Genomic DNA, 16,449 nt, shown 5'->3' with positions numbered 1-16,449 from the left:
CTCCGCGGGCTGGGCTCCCGGCGGTGCGGGCGATTTAATGGCGCAGGCGCCGACTCTCCTCGCACTCGCCTCCTCTCCTCCCTCCTCCCCATCAAAGGATGCGCGGGTCCGTTCTGTTGAAGCCCCTAGGGCTTTCTCCCTAGGCCCTTTCCCCTCACTGCCGCCCTCCTCGCTCAGCGATTTCTGCAATTCTCCCGCCCCTGTGGGAAACTGGCCTCCCAAGGGCCGCCTACCCTCGCCTGGGTCGAAGTCGCCGCCAGGCGCGGCTCCCCACGATTCTCGGAGAGCCCCCGCCCCTACCTGTGCCCGAAGGAGCTCGCCAGCAGGGCCTCCTGACGGGCTGCTGCAACCTGTGGTCCGAGCCGGGCCAGAGGTGCGAGCCTAGAGAAGCCCCGCCTGGGCACAGGAGCAGAGCTGGCGGCGGCCTCCGGGGGTCCCCAGTCAAGGGTGGGCAGTGAAATCAGACACAGGCTCGGGAAGGAAGAGGTTAAGGCAGGAGCCCCTCCCGCACTCTTCCCCCGAGTCTCCAGTTCCTCTGCCCTTTCTCCAAAAATCAATTCCTTCGGGCCGCGGGGGCGTCGCGGGTCGCACTGGCAGCGGCGCGGCCGCTGTCCGCGGTGCTGACTCCCTGGTCCTGGCCACGCTGCCGGCTGCAGCCCTGCTCCCGGCTCCCGCCCCTGCTCACTGCGTGACGGCCATTTTATGGTCTCTCCCGCACCCGGAGGGATGGACAATGGAGAGGGGTTTCCCTAGTTTTCCTTCCTTCTACCCGGTGTGTCTAGTAGCAGAAGGTGGAACAAATGAGAGGGGCTCTGGGGTGAGAAGGATGCGCTGCGCGCGCCAGCTGCCCCCGGCCCCGGCTGGCTGGACTTTAATGGCTACTTCGGCTTCCCGAGCTGAGGCCAGCACGTTTGTCTGTACTCATGCTCCTCTCCAGGTCACAGTTTGCGCTGAAGTTTCTAGACCCGTCCTTTGTGCCCATTACGAATTCTCTCACCCAGGAACTCCAAGAGAAACCTTCTAAGTGGACCTTTAATCGGACAGCGTTTTTACATCAAAGGTAGGAGAGGAAGAACCGATCTAAAAGGTGCTTTTGAATTCCGAAGCTCCAAGAACAAAACAAAAACAAATCCAAATCCCAAACAAGAAAAACCTGCCTTCCACCCTCTCCCTCACCCCCAGTGTATTTGCCCTGTCTTCCTGGCCTAACTGCACAATCATTATTGGTAACCCTCTAAGTGAGTGTAGTGCTCTCTCTAAACAGGAAATACCAGAATGACCAATTCGAATGGGGAAAAAATAGATATTTCCAATATCCTCCCTCACCTGGGCTTGAAAGAACACCATGACTTGCAGTTAACAAGTCTGGCTAGGATTAACAAAGCTAGACAGCCATTTAAAAAATGAAGAAGAAACCCCCGTAGTTAATTTCAAGACTGCCCAGTGCATTTTCATTCCCTCATTTGGGGGAAAAAAAATGAAAAATAAAGTAAAATTGTATTATTTCATTGAGACACACGGGAAATAGCATGATCCATCTCCATCAAATTCCTGATGAAGAGGTGGGCCCAAATATATGCAGGTATTTAGGATTGTTGTGATTTTGCCTAGTTGTTTTCACTAAGATTTTACAGCTTTTAACTTACTATAAAGCTGTCTAAGATCATTCTTATTAATTGTTGCAGTCTCGTTTTATATATGAAAAAGTTTTTTGTTGTTATTTTACATGGGATGAGGGAATGAGATTTACTCAAATTTACTTATTCTCCTCAGGGATTCTGGTCTTCTCTTAGAAACTCACATAAGTCTTTGCTTCTTCCTTTTGGTGGGATTATCATGCTGCTGGATGCAATGTGAGCCATCTAGTGTATTCATGAAGGGTGTGAATTCTTATTTTTACAGGCTAGTCTGTTTAGGGAGTTGTTTTGATCATACCATTTTTAGTTACTGCTCTTTTTAAAAATGTGTAATCTGGCAAAATTAAAACATATCCAGTAAATATCCATGGTGTCAGGAAAATGTTTATTCAAAAAAATTGACATATAATCATGACTATTGTTACATATTTTTAAATATTTATGTTTAATCAAAAATTAGTTCAGGAAATTTGAGTAATATTAAAACCCCTTAAGTGATTTTGTAAAACTTTTGGGGTGCTTTTTAAAAACTTTTGGGGTTTTAATCTAATATTCATTTTATAAATAACCCCCAAAATTTTCAAGGATAGAACACATTATATACGTTTTCCCAAAACACATATCTTACTCAATAAAAACATTCCTAACCCACTAGGTCATGTGACCCTAATGACCAATCAGAAGGGCATTTCTTTTTCAAAACTTCCCTCCTTTCAATCCACTTATTAGGTAACCTTTAATTTTTACCAGTATCATTTTAAACTTTCCTTGCCTTTATATCAGCTTTATAATCAGTAAAACAGTACTGATCACTTTGGAAGTTTTGGATTGGAGATGTCAGTTGATGTTGCTCTATACTTTGAATAATGAAGTAGTTTTTTAAAAATAAAAGTCCAAGCAAGTTTCAAAACATCTCATTTCATTCCTGATATTTTTAAGCAAAAAGACTGGATTTTCAGTGTGATTTCTTAGTACTGGAAAATCTAGCAGCAAAGTAAGGCATTAGTGGTCTCTTAAATATTTTAATGAGTTTGCATTTAAAAGGAAACAAGTTTACTTAAAGATTAATAGGAAAACAACCTGAAGTTCATTTTATGTCTCACTCCTGTCTTATGCTCCTTATTCTTCAAATATACACATATTTTCAGTGTTACATTAGACTCTGTTTCTAAGGATTTGATATATCCCACTAAATTCTGTTTTTACATAATCAAGCAGGAAAATATCCTGTTTCATTATTCAAGGGGTCTCAATGAGATTATCATCTCATTTCTATTAAATATTCAACTACATCCATTGCTACTCCCATTTTCATATTTTAATAATAGATAGTGTTATACTGACTCATATCTCTTTGGCTTTTATTTGGACACCAGTGATATTTGATATTCTTAAACATTGCAGTCCAATAGCAAACAAGTAGTCCCTAGTTACAAACTCTTAAGTCACCAATGTTTGTGCACTAATGTAAGCTCTTTGGGGCCTGTGTAAATTGTCTCCCTGTATTTTCTGACACAGTTTGGCATATGCCTCCTTCCTGGTCAAATAACATTCCTCAAGTAGATCAGAAAACCAAGAACTTGCAGCTAAAACTGCAAGTTGCATTTACAAACCTCAAAGGATTACATTCCAAACCTGACTGAAAGATTGCAACATTCCTATATATTCTGAAGCAGCCCTCCCTTCAAAGACCACAATTATGAATGTGTAACCCTTGAATTCAATGTACTTGAGATTCTTGTCTGAATGAAATGGCAGCATAAGACATAAGATGGAAACTCGGTTCTTTTGAATGGAATGCATTTAATGAATTTCTTTTTATTTTAGGCAAGAAATTCTGCAGCATGTCGATGTAATAAAAAATTTTTCTTTGACCAAGAATAGTGTTCGGATCGGACAACTGATGCACTATGATTATTCCAGCCATAAATATGTTTTCTCTATTAGCAATAACTTCCGGTCACTGCTTCCAGATGTGTCACCCATTCTGAATAAGCATTATAATATTTGTGCTGTGGTTGGAAATAGTGGGATCCTGACAGGGAGCCAGTGTGGACAAGAAATAGATAAATCAGATTTTGTTTTTCGTTGCAATTTCGCCCCTACGGAGGCTTTCCAGAGAGATGTTGGAAGGAAAACCAACCTTACCACCTTCAACCCCAGCATCCTGGAAAAATATTACAACAATCTTTTGACCATACAGGACCGTAACAACTTTTTCCTCAGCTTAAAAAAGCTTGATGGGGCCATTCTTTGGATCCCTGCGTTTTTCTTCCACACTTCAGCAACTGTTACCAGAACGTTAGTTGACTTTTTTGTTGAACACAGAGGTCAGTTAAAGGTCCAATTGGCTTGGCCTGGAAATATAATGCAGCATGTCAACAGGTGTGTATATTTTATTGCATTTAACTCATACCCCACCAGATGGCAAATCAGTACTGTAACCTCTTGGGGGTGGGAGTCATCCTTAGTTGTTTTAGTACTTTATGGAAAACTCTTATCTTTCTTAATCAATGAATGAATCATTCTAGTTAAAAAATTCCGTCTACCCTCCAGCTGGTAGCCCAGTGTCAAATGGAGAGATTGGTGTTTCATCAGTCTCCCTCCTCTGTTCCCTTTTCCCCTCTTGGTGGGAAGCTTACTGAGAAGTTATGGAAAACACCAGGAATCAAGAATTTACCACTGGCTAAAGTACACAAAGCAAATGATTTTTAAAGAAGGTGTAGTTGGCTCAAAATTGCCCCTTTTGTTTGATGTTTAGATAGTTTAGATATTTTTGTAGATGTCCAAGGCCAGCAAACCACCTAAATAAATCACAAATTGTATTATCTGCCTTTGTAATTTGATATTGGAATATAAAAACCTGTGAAAAATATTTTATGAGCTCCTTGTTATCTCTTATGATTTGATGAACTGGCCAGAGCAGCTGTACTTTCCTCTAACCTGGTGGTTTTCAGTACTGGTTGTACATAAGAATTACTTGAAGAGCTTTTAAAAATACTGTTACCTGGGTTCTACCCCAAGAGCATCTAATACAATTTTTTTTTCTGGTGGAAAGGGAGGAAGGGACCAGGCAGTTGGGGTTTTGTAGTAATTCTCCAGATGATTCAAATATGCAGTTGGAATTGAGAGCCACTAATCCAGGGTATGTTAGAAAGCAAGATTAATTGTTGGATTTTTTTTTCCTTTTAAATCATCTGAGCAAATTGCCTAATGCTGATTCCCCCTATATAAGAAGCCAAAGTGTCCCAACAGAGCACCAAATATTACTACAAATTAGAGTGGGTTCTGGAAAAATCTGGTAACCAGGGAATCTTAAGGATTTTCATTCTGTAACAGATTATTCTCATCCTATAGCCCCTAAAGTCTTCCAAATTTAAGATCTCTAGTTAACCTCTCATTGAAAGAGGAATCTAATAAGCTGATACATCTAATAAAAGGGTGCATCTCTGAAAGGTAGGGTGATTCCATAATTAATAGTCCAAACCAGAACTTTTCCTTGGAGAGAAAGGGGGTCCTATTAATAATTACAACAACTATAACAGGCATAGACTTGGGCAATCCCTATTTACCAGGATGTATGTTCAGAGATAATAGAGCCCAACTCTCAGGTTCAAAGATGAACCAACTGAAATATAAAGGGCAAGAACTATTTACCTAAAGTCATAATCACTTCCAAAATGGAGAACTAGAAGCCACGTCTTCTGCCAGACTATCTCTTTATAAACTCATCCTTTGGCTCCCCTCATGTTTAATTTTAGTGAATTTTAAATTTCAATTGGAAGGGGGAAGGCCAGGGTGACTGGGTTGGGAGGTGGATTTATCCATGTAACTTAAACTGTCTAAACAAATCCATCTCCCAGCCCAGTACGACTGACCCACCAGATTGAAGCCTTGACACTGGCCTCTGAATCCACTGTGTACTTATTGTTCTGCAGGTACTGGAAAAACAAACACTTGTCGCCCAAACGATTGAGCACAGGTATTCTTATGTACACCCTTGCGTCAGCCATATGTGAAGAGATCCACTTGTATGGATTTTGGCCTTTTGGATTTGACCCCAACACAAGGGAAGATCTTCCGTACCATTACTATGACAAAAAAGGAACCAAATTTACCACCAAGTGGCAGGAGTCCCACCAGCTGCCTGCTGAGTTTCAGCTGCTATATCGAATGCATGGGGAAGGGCTCACCAAGCTGACTCTGTCACACTGTGCCTAAGAACTCGGAATGGAAAGTGCCAAACGGCTGTTTAAAAAGTGCCCCAAATCAAATTGAATAGTCTTCAGAGTAGAACCCCAGAGACTTACAAGGCCCGGTCTGCCACTTAAAAGGAAAGATGTCTGCTCCCCCTTTTGCATTGCTCTTTGAATGGTCTTAGCAGACTTGGCAGGACAGATGCATTGAAGCCACATAATTTAAGCTCAGTTGATAAAGGGAATGTTGCATTTGGAAGTATGCTGCTAACAGAATGGTTTGAAGTATTTTCATGTTTGTATTTTAATAATAAACTGCCTCCCTTGTTGATGAGGACTAGAGCTAAAGTTTCTGCAGCTCTGCTCAGATACAGTCCTTGTAATCAGAGGCCTCAGGCCAATTGGGGCAGAATCTGTTTTGCTGGTGGGATCAGACTCTTCAAAATGGAAACAAAAAATTGGTTTGCATATCTCCCTCTCTGGCTCCCTTCCCCTCCCCCTCTCTCCCTGTTGCTCCCCCACCCCCTGTCATGTCTCTCCCTCTCCCTGAAACCATTCCCCTGCCCCACAACCACGGAGTTTAATAATTTGCTAGGAATCCTATTGAATTAGCTTTGCTTGTGTGTGTTGCATCTGTACTTGATGTGTTCAAGGTTCTGGGTAACTTTGATGTTTCATGACAAACCGAGAAAAATCATGATGAATCCCCTCATGACTATTTTTATAAGAAATGCATCTAATGAAGTCCTCACTCATCCATATGGTCCTTCTGCAGCAGGGTGGTCTCTCTGGGGTGAGTGGCATATAATGCAGGTCATCTTTCACTATCACAAAGAAAGCCTATGGTGTGGGTGGCATTGCATCTCTTGACATGGATGTGATTATGGCAGATAATAACAATGTTGCCACATCTGCAAGGGCATTGCAGCCTAGGCCTGGTGTTTCCCATAGTCCCAAACCATCTTCTCAGCCTACAGAGGCAATTGAGTCAGTTGAAGAGCCTGGGACACTGAAGGAAGAAAAAGACTGTTTAGATGTTGCTATGTTGTCCTATCTACACTATGCTGGGGTGACCATGTTGTACATCTGGAGACTTTGAGAACCAGCAGGGCTAGAGAGGAAGGCTGAAGGTCAGCCAGGCCACCCCCTGTGGATAATGGTAAGGTGAGAGCATTTCAGGGTCCTGCTGTTTGTTTGTTTTGAGACACTTGTAGACACTGAATATTCCCTAGTTCCCCTGAAATCAGATCTATATGCCTATAAGTTAAGTATTTCAAAAGAGAAAGCCATTGTGCAGTGGCAAGTCTTAGTACTAAATAGTCCTTGGAATTTGAGATTATGTAGGCTTGCCATGGAGGAATTAGTTGGCCATTCTCCTTTTCATTATTTCAGCCTTAGGAGTAGAAATTGTATCACCCCCACCCCTGACTTCTTACTGAGCAGCACTTTGTTCTTCCAGTTCAGCCCAAAGTCTGGCCAAGTTGATGTTAAATTTTAATAAGTTTCTTTCCAAATGCCAGTCAAGCACATTTGTTATATGTTTGAGTGGGAGAGTTTATTCTTTTCCAGAAATCTCATCTAGATTGCTTGCAATATCACAAATACCATGAAAAAATCATTGCTGTATTCAGTTGTCAGTTCACTGCCCCTCTTTGGGAAAGTAAGATCATGCCTAAAATTAAGCCAAATACAATAAGGAAAGACATGATCCTTATGTTCATGTTCTGCGTGGTCCTAAAGCTTCAGGGAGCTATTCAGAGCAGCTGGATAGATCCAGAGGTTAAAGAAAGAAAGTGAAAGAAAAACATTCAGGTTCAAACACGGTACCTACTGTGACATGACTTATCATGTATGGCCGTCATCTACATAAATGGGAAGAAGTAGGAATAGAAGTTTTGAAACAGGAAACTAAAACAATTCCATATATGAAGAAACTATGAGGGAAGATATTTAAAACATTCTGAAGTTCAGTGGTATGTTCCCTGTCACTTTAAAGAAGACAATCCTGCTGTTCTCAGGCTGCGCTGGGTTAGAATCACGGAGAGATTGATAACTGACAGAAATGCGTAGTTGGCTGTTCCTGAGCACTTAGTTCAGCTGGTTACAGCTGAGTGATTTAATGCCCATATTCCTCGCGCCAGGTTCTGACTCTGGAGTTTCAATCCCAATGTACCTATTAGTTTTTACTAAATATAAATACATAGACATTTTGAACCATGCAGATTGAAGGAACAAAAAAAAACCCAGGATCCCTAAAAACAGTTCATTGTTCCAAGGCAGACTATTTAAATTTGATTTCATCTCAATTTAAAGCTTTGTTTGTTTTTTAAGTTCTGAGAGGTTTGTTGTTGTTGTTTAATCTCACTGAATGCTTTTTCCATCTTAGGAGTGACAGGACCTTCTCCTTCCCCCACCATCATTTCAGCTGTATTTAACAGGAACTCAAAATAGTGGGGGAAATGGACTTATCTCCAGAACCAGAAGGACTTAGAGGTCATCCCTAATTCTAGACAGAATTTCTTGAAGGTGATACCTAAAGACCACATTCCCCTTTATTAAGACAAATCTGGTGAAGAAAATTCTAAGCCGTCCTGTTTGGTTAACCACAATACTCAGACTCGATAAATTTTTTCATTTGTAGTTCACATTCCCCTCCTATTCAAAAAAATTAGATGCAATATGTGGGTAAAGCATTTATCCCAATTTTCAGTACATAGTAAGTGCTAAACATATAGTAGCCTTTACTATTGTTGTATTGTTGGTTTTGCCCTTGACCTGCAGTTCCAACACTGAGAAAAGCAGCCTCTAGTGAATCGTACAAGATCTCTTTGTTTTTAAAGATTGTTTCAAAGATTAACCTATATAGCCACCATCTAAACCAAAAGACATGGTGGCTTCTGTGTGTCCTGATTAGAAAGGCAGCTGTCAGTAACCAGAGTTTGCTGGCTTTCCCATAGCTCCCAGGCTTGCGGAGTCAAGTGCACTGAGCTGGGAAGATTTACCACAGGGGCCTCTTACTTGACTCACTATAGGTCCACACCCCTTGGCTTTTGCATTGACCTCATTTTGTTGGTTCTAGGGTAAGGACATTCTTTTGTCAGCAACGTTCCCCTTTATAGAATATTTAGAGCAGAGCCCACGTTCACCTACGGGAATAAATATCACCATAAGGCTCCCAATTCTGTCCATGACACCAACACAAATAATCAATTAAGTTGCAGAAGATGAAAGAAAAACAACTAACATTTGGCAGCTTGCTTGATGCTAGACCCCCAGTGTACAGACATGTAGATCCCAGGAGACAGGGTTAAAGGTAATGTCAAGAATTTCTCCCACATCCAGAGTTTCTTTCCCATATTTGATGATTAACTTCTGTGGTTCCTCCATTGTTGTGCCCTTGATCATTGGGAAAGTGCTGTGTGCCTAGCAGTGCTTACTGTGACCACTGTGCCATCTGTCTGACCCTGATGTCAGGCACCTGACTGTGGAGCTACAGCAAGGACATTCAAAGGACCAGTCTCCTTGTGCATAGGTCACCAGTTAGACATGAATGTGAGTCCCCAGACAAACCTAATTTGGTGGGGAAGTCAAGGAATGGAAGAACATTTCTTTAATTTTAAGCAAGACACTAAATATTAGACACTCTCAGACAGCAGTGCACTGTTGCCCTGAGGTCAGCAGAATCGGGGATCAGACTGCAGAGTACTAGGACACTGGAAAGATAAGCGCATATAAGCTTCCCCAGTCCTAATTCTCAACTTTTCAAATGAGAAAATGGAGATACAGAAAGGCTAAGTGACAGCCCAAGATTGCATAATTTGGAGAAATTTATCTCATCTTGGACTTACCAGGATCAAATGAAGATAGACTCAAAGGGACCATGATTTTGGTCTGGAATCTTTAGGGCACAAAAAGTAAGTTGGAAGGGTTGTAAAGGGAAAAAAAAGAAAATTATTTCTCAATGCAGAGCAATAAAGGATACATTTGTTCACTGGTAACCACCCACTTTCTCCCCTGAAACGAAAGAAGAACCCCTTGGTGATCACTGTTTGGTAAATCACAATTCAGTTTTTGATAGTTCACAGTTGATAATGGAAATCCTATTCAATACTCAGTTCATCTTAATAAAACCTCGTTTTAGTAACAGGTATGCATAGTTTAGAAGCCAAAGGCTGAGAATGGCTGCCCATTTTTCTTTCTGTCTACTTTGCAGCAGGGGTCTCTTGAGCTCAGAAATGCTTTCCTTATTATAAGTAATTTCAACATCAGACTTTGAATTATTATATTTAGTTCAATATGCTAAGAAGTTGTACCAACAATAACAATTTTGGTGAATCTTCATTTCTTCAGAATGATAGAATGAGCAATTTTCTGGGTAATTCTGGATTCTTAGGTCCTTTTTTCTTGTAATTACTTGCATGTACCAGGCAAAAGTTTCTGTTTAGCTTCTGCTTCTTCCACAACATGTACAACTGACCTTTTGTTTTCAAAGGGAATTGGGACTGTGTCCATGTGGCTGAAGAGCCCAGAGGGAACACCACAGGTGCTAGAGATCTAGGGCACTTTGGCTTGCTGAGTGACCTGTCTAGACTCTGTGGTCCAATTAATCAAGGCCACAGATGAATTGATATCAAGGACCAAAGTGACTATGCCTCTCACACTTAGGCTGCTTTGCCACGCAGATGTAACAGTTGAAATGGGAATGTCATTATTGTTTTAGAATGTCGTTATTGTATCATGTCAGTATTTCTGAAAATTTATTTTTACTGTGATGACTATTGAAGATATATGTGTTTGAATAGACATTTTTATCCTCAACAAAGCTCATTTTCTTGGTGTTGATTACAGTAGAAAAATAGTCAAAGACCTGTTGCAGAATAACTGACTCTAAGTTTATGGTAGAGTTCTGAAGTAAGAACCTGGTTTATACCACTGACCCATCAGCAAGCAAAGCTGTATGAAATAAGGAACTCTTGAAAATACTACTCTTAATTTCTCACCCCAAACCTTTGGCTCATATCTTAGAATAAGCCCAGCTTACAAAGGTTCCCAGATGATTCTGATGTGGCCTGTGTTTGGAAACCAGTAATATAAAGCACAGTCAAATATAGCATGCCAACCACGGTAGCAGAATCCTCATCAGTCCTCATACAGTTAGTATCAAATGTTCCTTAGAGTTGCCACAATACATGGCCATGTAGACACAGGACTCAACCAGTCAACTCTTCCAGCTAAATTGACCATTCACTGATCCATAAGCGAATGGTAATTGCTCATTCTAGTCAGAATGGATGGAAACCTGAGGACCAAGTGGGGAGCATTGCTTTAATATACTTTACCCCAAGGCTGGCTCTTTATATTCCACTCCATATTTCAAACTAAGGGGCAGATCTCAGGTGATTCATCTTTACAAATGAACAGACTGAGAAACAGGGAATTTACATAATTCAATCAGATTCAATTTGAGAGTCAATTCACAGGGCCTAAAATGTTTCTTGAAGGGTCTGATTTCTCAAACTCCAAGTACTGCCCAAAATGCAAAGGTCTTCCAGCGATGAAACCAATCCAAAAAGAAATTCAAGGGGCTAAAATTCTAAGACCAAACCAGTGTAAGAAAGAGGGTCATTTGTTCTAGCTGCCTTGTTCCAGCCTTTGTTGGAGAAGGTGCCACAGTTCTAATGAAGTTTTAGCCAGGCTTCTTTCTATTGATGTGCACATGCAAAGCCTCTGTCATCGGAGGTACTAAAGGGCTCCTCTGATTTCCCTTTTGTGTGATTCAGAAACAGTTTTAGCCCTTTGATGTGCTGCCACATGTTAAACAACTGGCTCTGGAGAACACGCATTTACCAATTTCTGCGGTGTAAATATTTTCAGCATAGCCAATTTTCGGCTACTAACTTAATGTCAACCAGCTCAAACTGCAAAAACGTTTTCAAGAGCCAGTAAGAGCTGGCTTCAGCATAACATGAGCAGGCTCCAGCACAGCACTGCCTGAACAATTTCCAAGTCAGTGAGTACCCAACAGAAGAGGTTGGCAGTGGCTTTGGAGGGAAGCATTTTCACCTAGGCCAGGGTCACTAATTTTTTGTAAAAGAGCATGTTGTGTCCTTTAGGCTGAATCCCTAAGCCATTCAAAAATTTTCCTAGCCACTTGCTATTTGGATCCCCTCAACAGACTCCTCAGCACTCAAGATTATCAGCCACACTTTTCTAATTTCAGAGAGTATTCCTCCAGGTAAACATTCTGTAATTTAACCGCCAGTTGAAACCACATTTGACTGATCTTCTGTTTATTTGCTTTTTAATCCTACAGTCCATTACCTGTTTTCCCAACTCTGTATTTTTCTATGTTCACTTGCTCATCCTCCTCCTGACACAGCACAAAATTCACAGGTATTCAAAAAAACAGGAAATGAAAGGAGCCAAGAAAGAACAAGACACCCATTCAGCTCACCTGGTCACGCATACCTGCAAAGGCTCTGTGGGTCAAGGTCTGTACCCCAACAGGGGACACTCCACTGAGCACCATGCCTGTAGCTTGCATGTATACACAGTGGGACTCTATTTACCCTTCAAACAGCCGCTAATGGTCAAGAAACACCACTGACTCAAAACACCTCTGGCAACTCAGTGGGTGAGTGGGCAAACTTTGTAGAGGAAGGGGTCATGTGATGCTTTGCCCTTAGCAAAGCTGGATTATGAAAAAAAACAAACATATAACCATAGCAGTCCTCTGGCCCTGGGCAGCACAGAGACTGTCCTTCCTTACCAATAGTTGTGCACATACTCCCTGCTGAGGATTTGGAAATCAGATACACTGGTCATCCACAGAGAAGCTTTGAAAATGGACAGCTTTTCTGGTAGAAGTGACTCTGAGGTGGTCTTAATTAAGCCCTTTGGAGGGCAATGCTGGAAAAAAATATGTACTTAATTTTTCAACACAGTGAATGGCCACAGGTTTTTTATTCATGTAATGAATCAAAATTAGATCATGAAGGACCAAATCTACTTTCTTGTTGCAGTAAAATATCCTACAAGTTCTGTAAGGGGTTTCCACATTGTCAATGTTTGAAACTCAAATTAAACATTTGCCATATTATTTTTAAAAGGTTTTCTGTTCTTAACAATCATGGAAATGAGCTTGTTTCTCTATATTCAGCAACCTAGGTTTATTTTAAATGAGTCAGGTGTATGTTCTGGTGTTTTTCTATGTTCTCAACAAATTGTATGTAACTAACCACAAAATACACCTTCATCTTCTGGTTCTTTTCCTGACACCAAAGAGATAAGTCCTCAGCTACATGCACATGAGACTTGACAGGTAGGCCCCATTATATTATGAATAAATTTACAGAAAATCCAGTCTTGTGGAACTAGCCACTTCTATAACCTTTTTGGATAAGAAGGTAGAAAAGAAAAATTGGTAGACCATGGGAGACAATGAGTTTGGACAATAAGTATAGAAGTGAAATAAAATCATTCGCTCACTTGCAAAAAGGAGGGGAGGTTTCCCTTAGACCATTTTGCAAGACTTAGAATAACTGCACTCCATGCTAGTAATGCTGTTTAACCACGTTGCAAGATCCAGATCTGGACCCACACCGTGCAGAAAAGCAGCCTTACAGCCAAGAGCCCTGGGAGGGGTTTATGACAGACTGAGATGCAGTCAGCAAGCATCAGCAATTAGCACTGAAAATAGCACACAGGACAACACTCTGACACATCACAATGCAGGATCATTTAGTTATATGGGATAGTAACCTAAGTCTGCAGTGGAACCCGACAGAGCTAGATATCATCTCAGGTCTAGATGGCAGATCCTCATCCTCCATGCAGAGGTGAGGTTCAGAAGGTCAGAGTGACTTGTCTGTCCACCTGGAATTCCAGTGTGGGTCTCCCAGTTGGTGGTTTTACACCACACCATGCCACTTTTATTCCTTGGGTGGGAAGCTGACAATCGATTGTGGAAGCATAAACCAGAAGTCAAGACAAAAGAATGTTTGTGATGTTTTCTCTCACTTAACCTACTTTGGTTTCAGCATTTTACTTTAGCATCATCTTAAGGAAATGATATGTCAGTGCAGAATGACGAACAAAGCTCTTTAAAGAGTAATGATGAAACCAAAAGGGAAAAGGCAGGAGAACACCGAATGTAAATTAAAGAATTGAAGAAGCATGTATCAGGAAACAGAAATGCCTCATATTGCTATTACCTTGGCGCCCTCCCCCACACACTGGATGCATTTGTTTTGGAAAATGCAATTTTATGCTGAGAGACTTAGAAGGAAGGCTTTGCTCCTTCCCAACTGCACCATTTATCTTGCTGTTTGGAAGAAGCCGTGGCCCCTACAAGTCATACTCACCTGCTTTGGGAGAGGCAGCCTCTCCTGCCCTTGGAAACAGCTGCCATCTGGTGAGGGCCACAGAGACCTGAAAGAAGCCAGCACTGCTGGACTGAGGACTATGTAAATATCTTCTGGCTTCCTGGTGAATACGGACGATCATCTTTCATAGAGGTAATTGCGTGTACATTGTGACTGTAGTCTGTGAAGAAAATGCAATGGTTTGCTTTGACAGCTCTCCAAATGTATCTAAGTGTGAATGTGCCTGCCCCGTTGCCTCATGTGCCAAACACAGTACTGAATGCATTGTTTTTAAATAAACTTTTATTGTGCATTGGAAAACACTGCTGGTTGACTCTGTTCCACTTGGAGGATACCCCACCGGCTCCCTGCCTGCACCCACTAACACCCTCACGCTTCATACAGTGAAGAACTTGTTTTCTCATTCTCAGTGTTGTGAGGGCTTCTCCCAGAGGTTTGTGGGACTCCACACAGGGCCTGAGCTTAGTTGTCTGCAGCCAGGAACCAGATGCAAATACCAAAAGTGCCCCATGCAAACTTTATCCATTGGTCTTTAAATGCAAAAGGGCTTCACATTATCAATAATGATACATTACTCTTCACTGTTATGATTAAACATCATTTTATTGAACCAAGAGTTCTGTGAGGGAGAGAAACTGAGGGACTTGATCCATGCTGCACATAGAGTTGCTGAGGAGCCAAACGAGCAGCTGCCCCCTCCTGAGTCTCTTGTTAGGTCATCTCCTCATAGAGCCTTTCCTGGCTGCCACACAGCCTCTGTCCCCTTTCTCAAATGTTTGATTGTTCTCATTTGCTATTATGGTATGGAAATTAGATGCCCCCAAAAGCTCCTGTGTTAATGGAGGAATATTCAGAGGTGACATGATGAGATTGTGAGAGCTATCTGTGGGGTAACTGTAGGCAGGTGGGGCACGGCTGGAGGGCTGGGTCACTGGGGTGTGCCCTGGAAGGGTGCATTTTTCCTGCAGCTCCTTCCCCTTTCTCTCCCTGCTTCCTGGCCGCCTTGAGGTGAGTAACCCTCCTCCACCAAACCATTCTGCCATGATGTTTTGCCTCACCTTGGGCCCAAAGTGATGAAATTGACCCCGTGGGCCAAAATAAAATTTTCCTCCTCTACCTTGTTCTTATCAGGTATTTTTTATCACAGAGATGAAAAGCTGCACATCTGTACAGTGTCTCTCATCACTAGAAACGATGTTATTAAGTCATTGTCTGTGTTTCCACTGTGTTACAAGCTCCATCTTATACAAAGCAGGTAACTAGGCCCTTCTCAGTCATGTTTTGCCTGTAGTCCCTGGATGTGAAGTGTTTCATAGACTTGCAATCACTATTTATAGGATGGATGGATGTAATCTATACATCACTTCAACTTTTTCCTTCTCTCTCTCCCCATTTTGTACCAACAACACAGACACCAAAAGTCCTGGATCTTCTCTAACCACATTCAATAGTCAATAAGCATGAACGATACTCAACAAACATTTGTTGATTGAATGAACAAATGAACCATTATAGGAATTAATTTTCTCAATATCCATGCTCCAACATCAACAATATCCCAGCATATGAGTGCACCATAACACATCCAGTTTGTATCCCTGGCTGACTACAATTTACATTGAAAGGACAAACCCAAGTAGGGTAAAAAAAGAAAAAATACAGATTGAAAGGACCCTTCCCTCAGGAGTCATGGTTGCATCTGAGAGGATTGCTGTGTTTCGGATCTAGCACTCTTGTCAATCACTATGTTTAACACCAGGCAGACAGGAACAGGATTCGAAACTAACAAAATCATAATGCCTCTGCTGGAGAAATAAAGTCTTATTGAGGAAACGGTTGAACACATTACAAGATAATACCTTTGATCCTGGACAGCTTGAGGTGTTGGTGATATAGGGGAAGAACAGAGAAGGAAAGGGGGGGGCACCATTAAATTCTAGTACAAATTAAAATTTTAGAGGCCAAATGAAGTATGCAGGGGTTACATTTTCTGAAAAGTATCTGTCAGACTGAATATTCCTCTCTAGCCCCCACCCCCATGTCAGAGAGAGAGAAAGTGGGGCTGGCACACTGTTCTAAAACAAACTTCAGCAAGACATAAAATTGACGCCAAGCTTATTGCAGGCTTTCTGCCTGGGGCTGATTAGTACAAATTAAATTTTAAAATAGAATTCTTTTCCTAAGAAAATGTATTACCACTGCTTGATCAAGACAAAGAGGATTAAAAAAGAG

At 41.5% G+C, this 16,449-nt stretch overlaps 1 protein-coding gene across 1 annotated transcript in view; it reads left to right on the top strand.

Moving 5' to 3' along the window:
• St8sia3 (ST8 alpha-N-acetyl-neuraminide alpha-2,8-sialyltransferase 3) overlaps positions 1-14,180 on the top strand; it is a 16,063-nt gene extending 1,883 nt beyond the window's left edge. Inside the window, exons 2-4 of the mRNA XM_015482355.2 lie at positions 938-1,060; positions 3,465-4,022; positions 5,576-14,180. Of these exons, the coding sequence (XP_015337841.1) occupies positions 938-1,060; positions 3,465-4,022; positions 5,576-5,858 (964 nt within the window). The 3' untranslated portion in view covers positions 5,859-14,180. The remainder of the gene's footprint in view (positions 1-937; positions 1,061-3,464; positions 4,023-5,575) is intronic.
• Positions 14,181-16,449: the final 2,269 nt, after the last annotated feature.

This window comes from Marmota marmota, unplaced genomic scaffold (assembly GCF_001458135.2).
Source record: "Marmota marmota marmota unplaced genomic scaffold, marMar, whole genome shotgun sequence".
Classification (NCBI taxonomy): Eukaryota; Metazoa; Chordata; class Mammalia; order Rodentia; family Sciuridae; genus Marmota; species Marmota marmota.
Note: the sequence above shows the minus strand (reverse complement) of the source record. Positions and strands in the feature narration are given on the sequence as shown.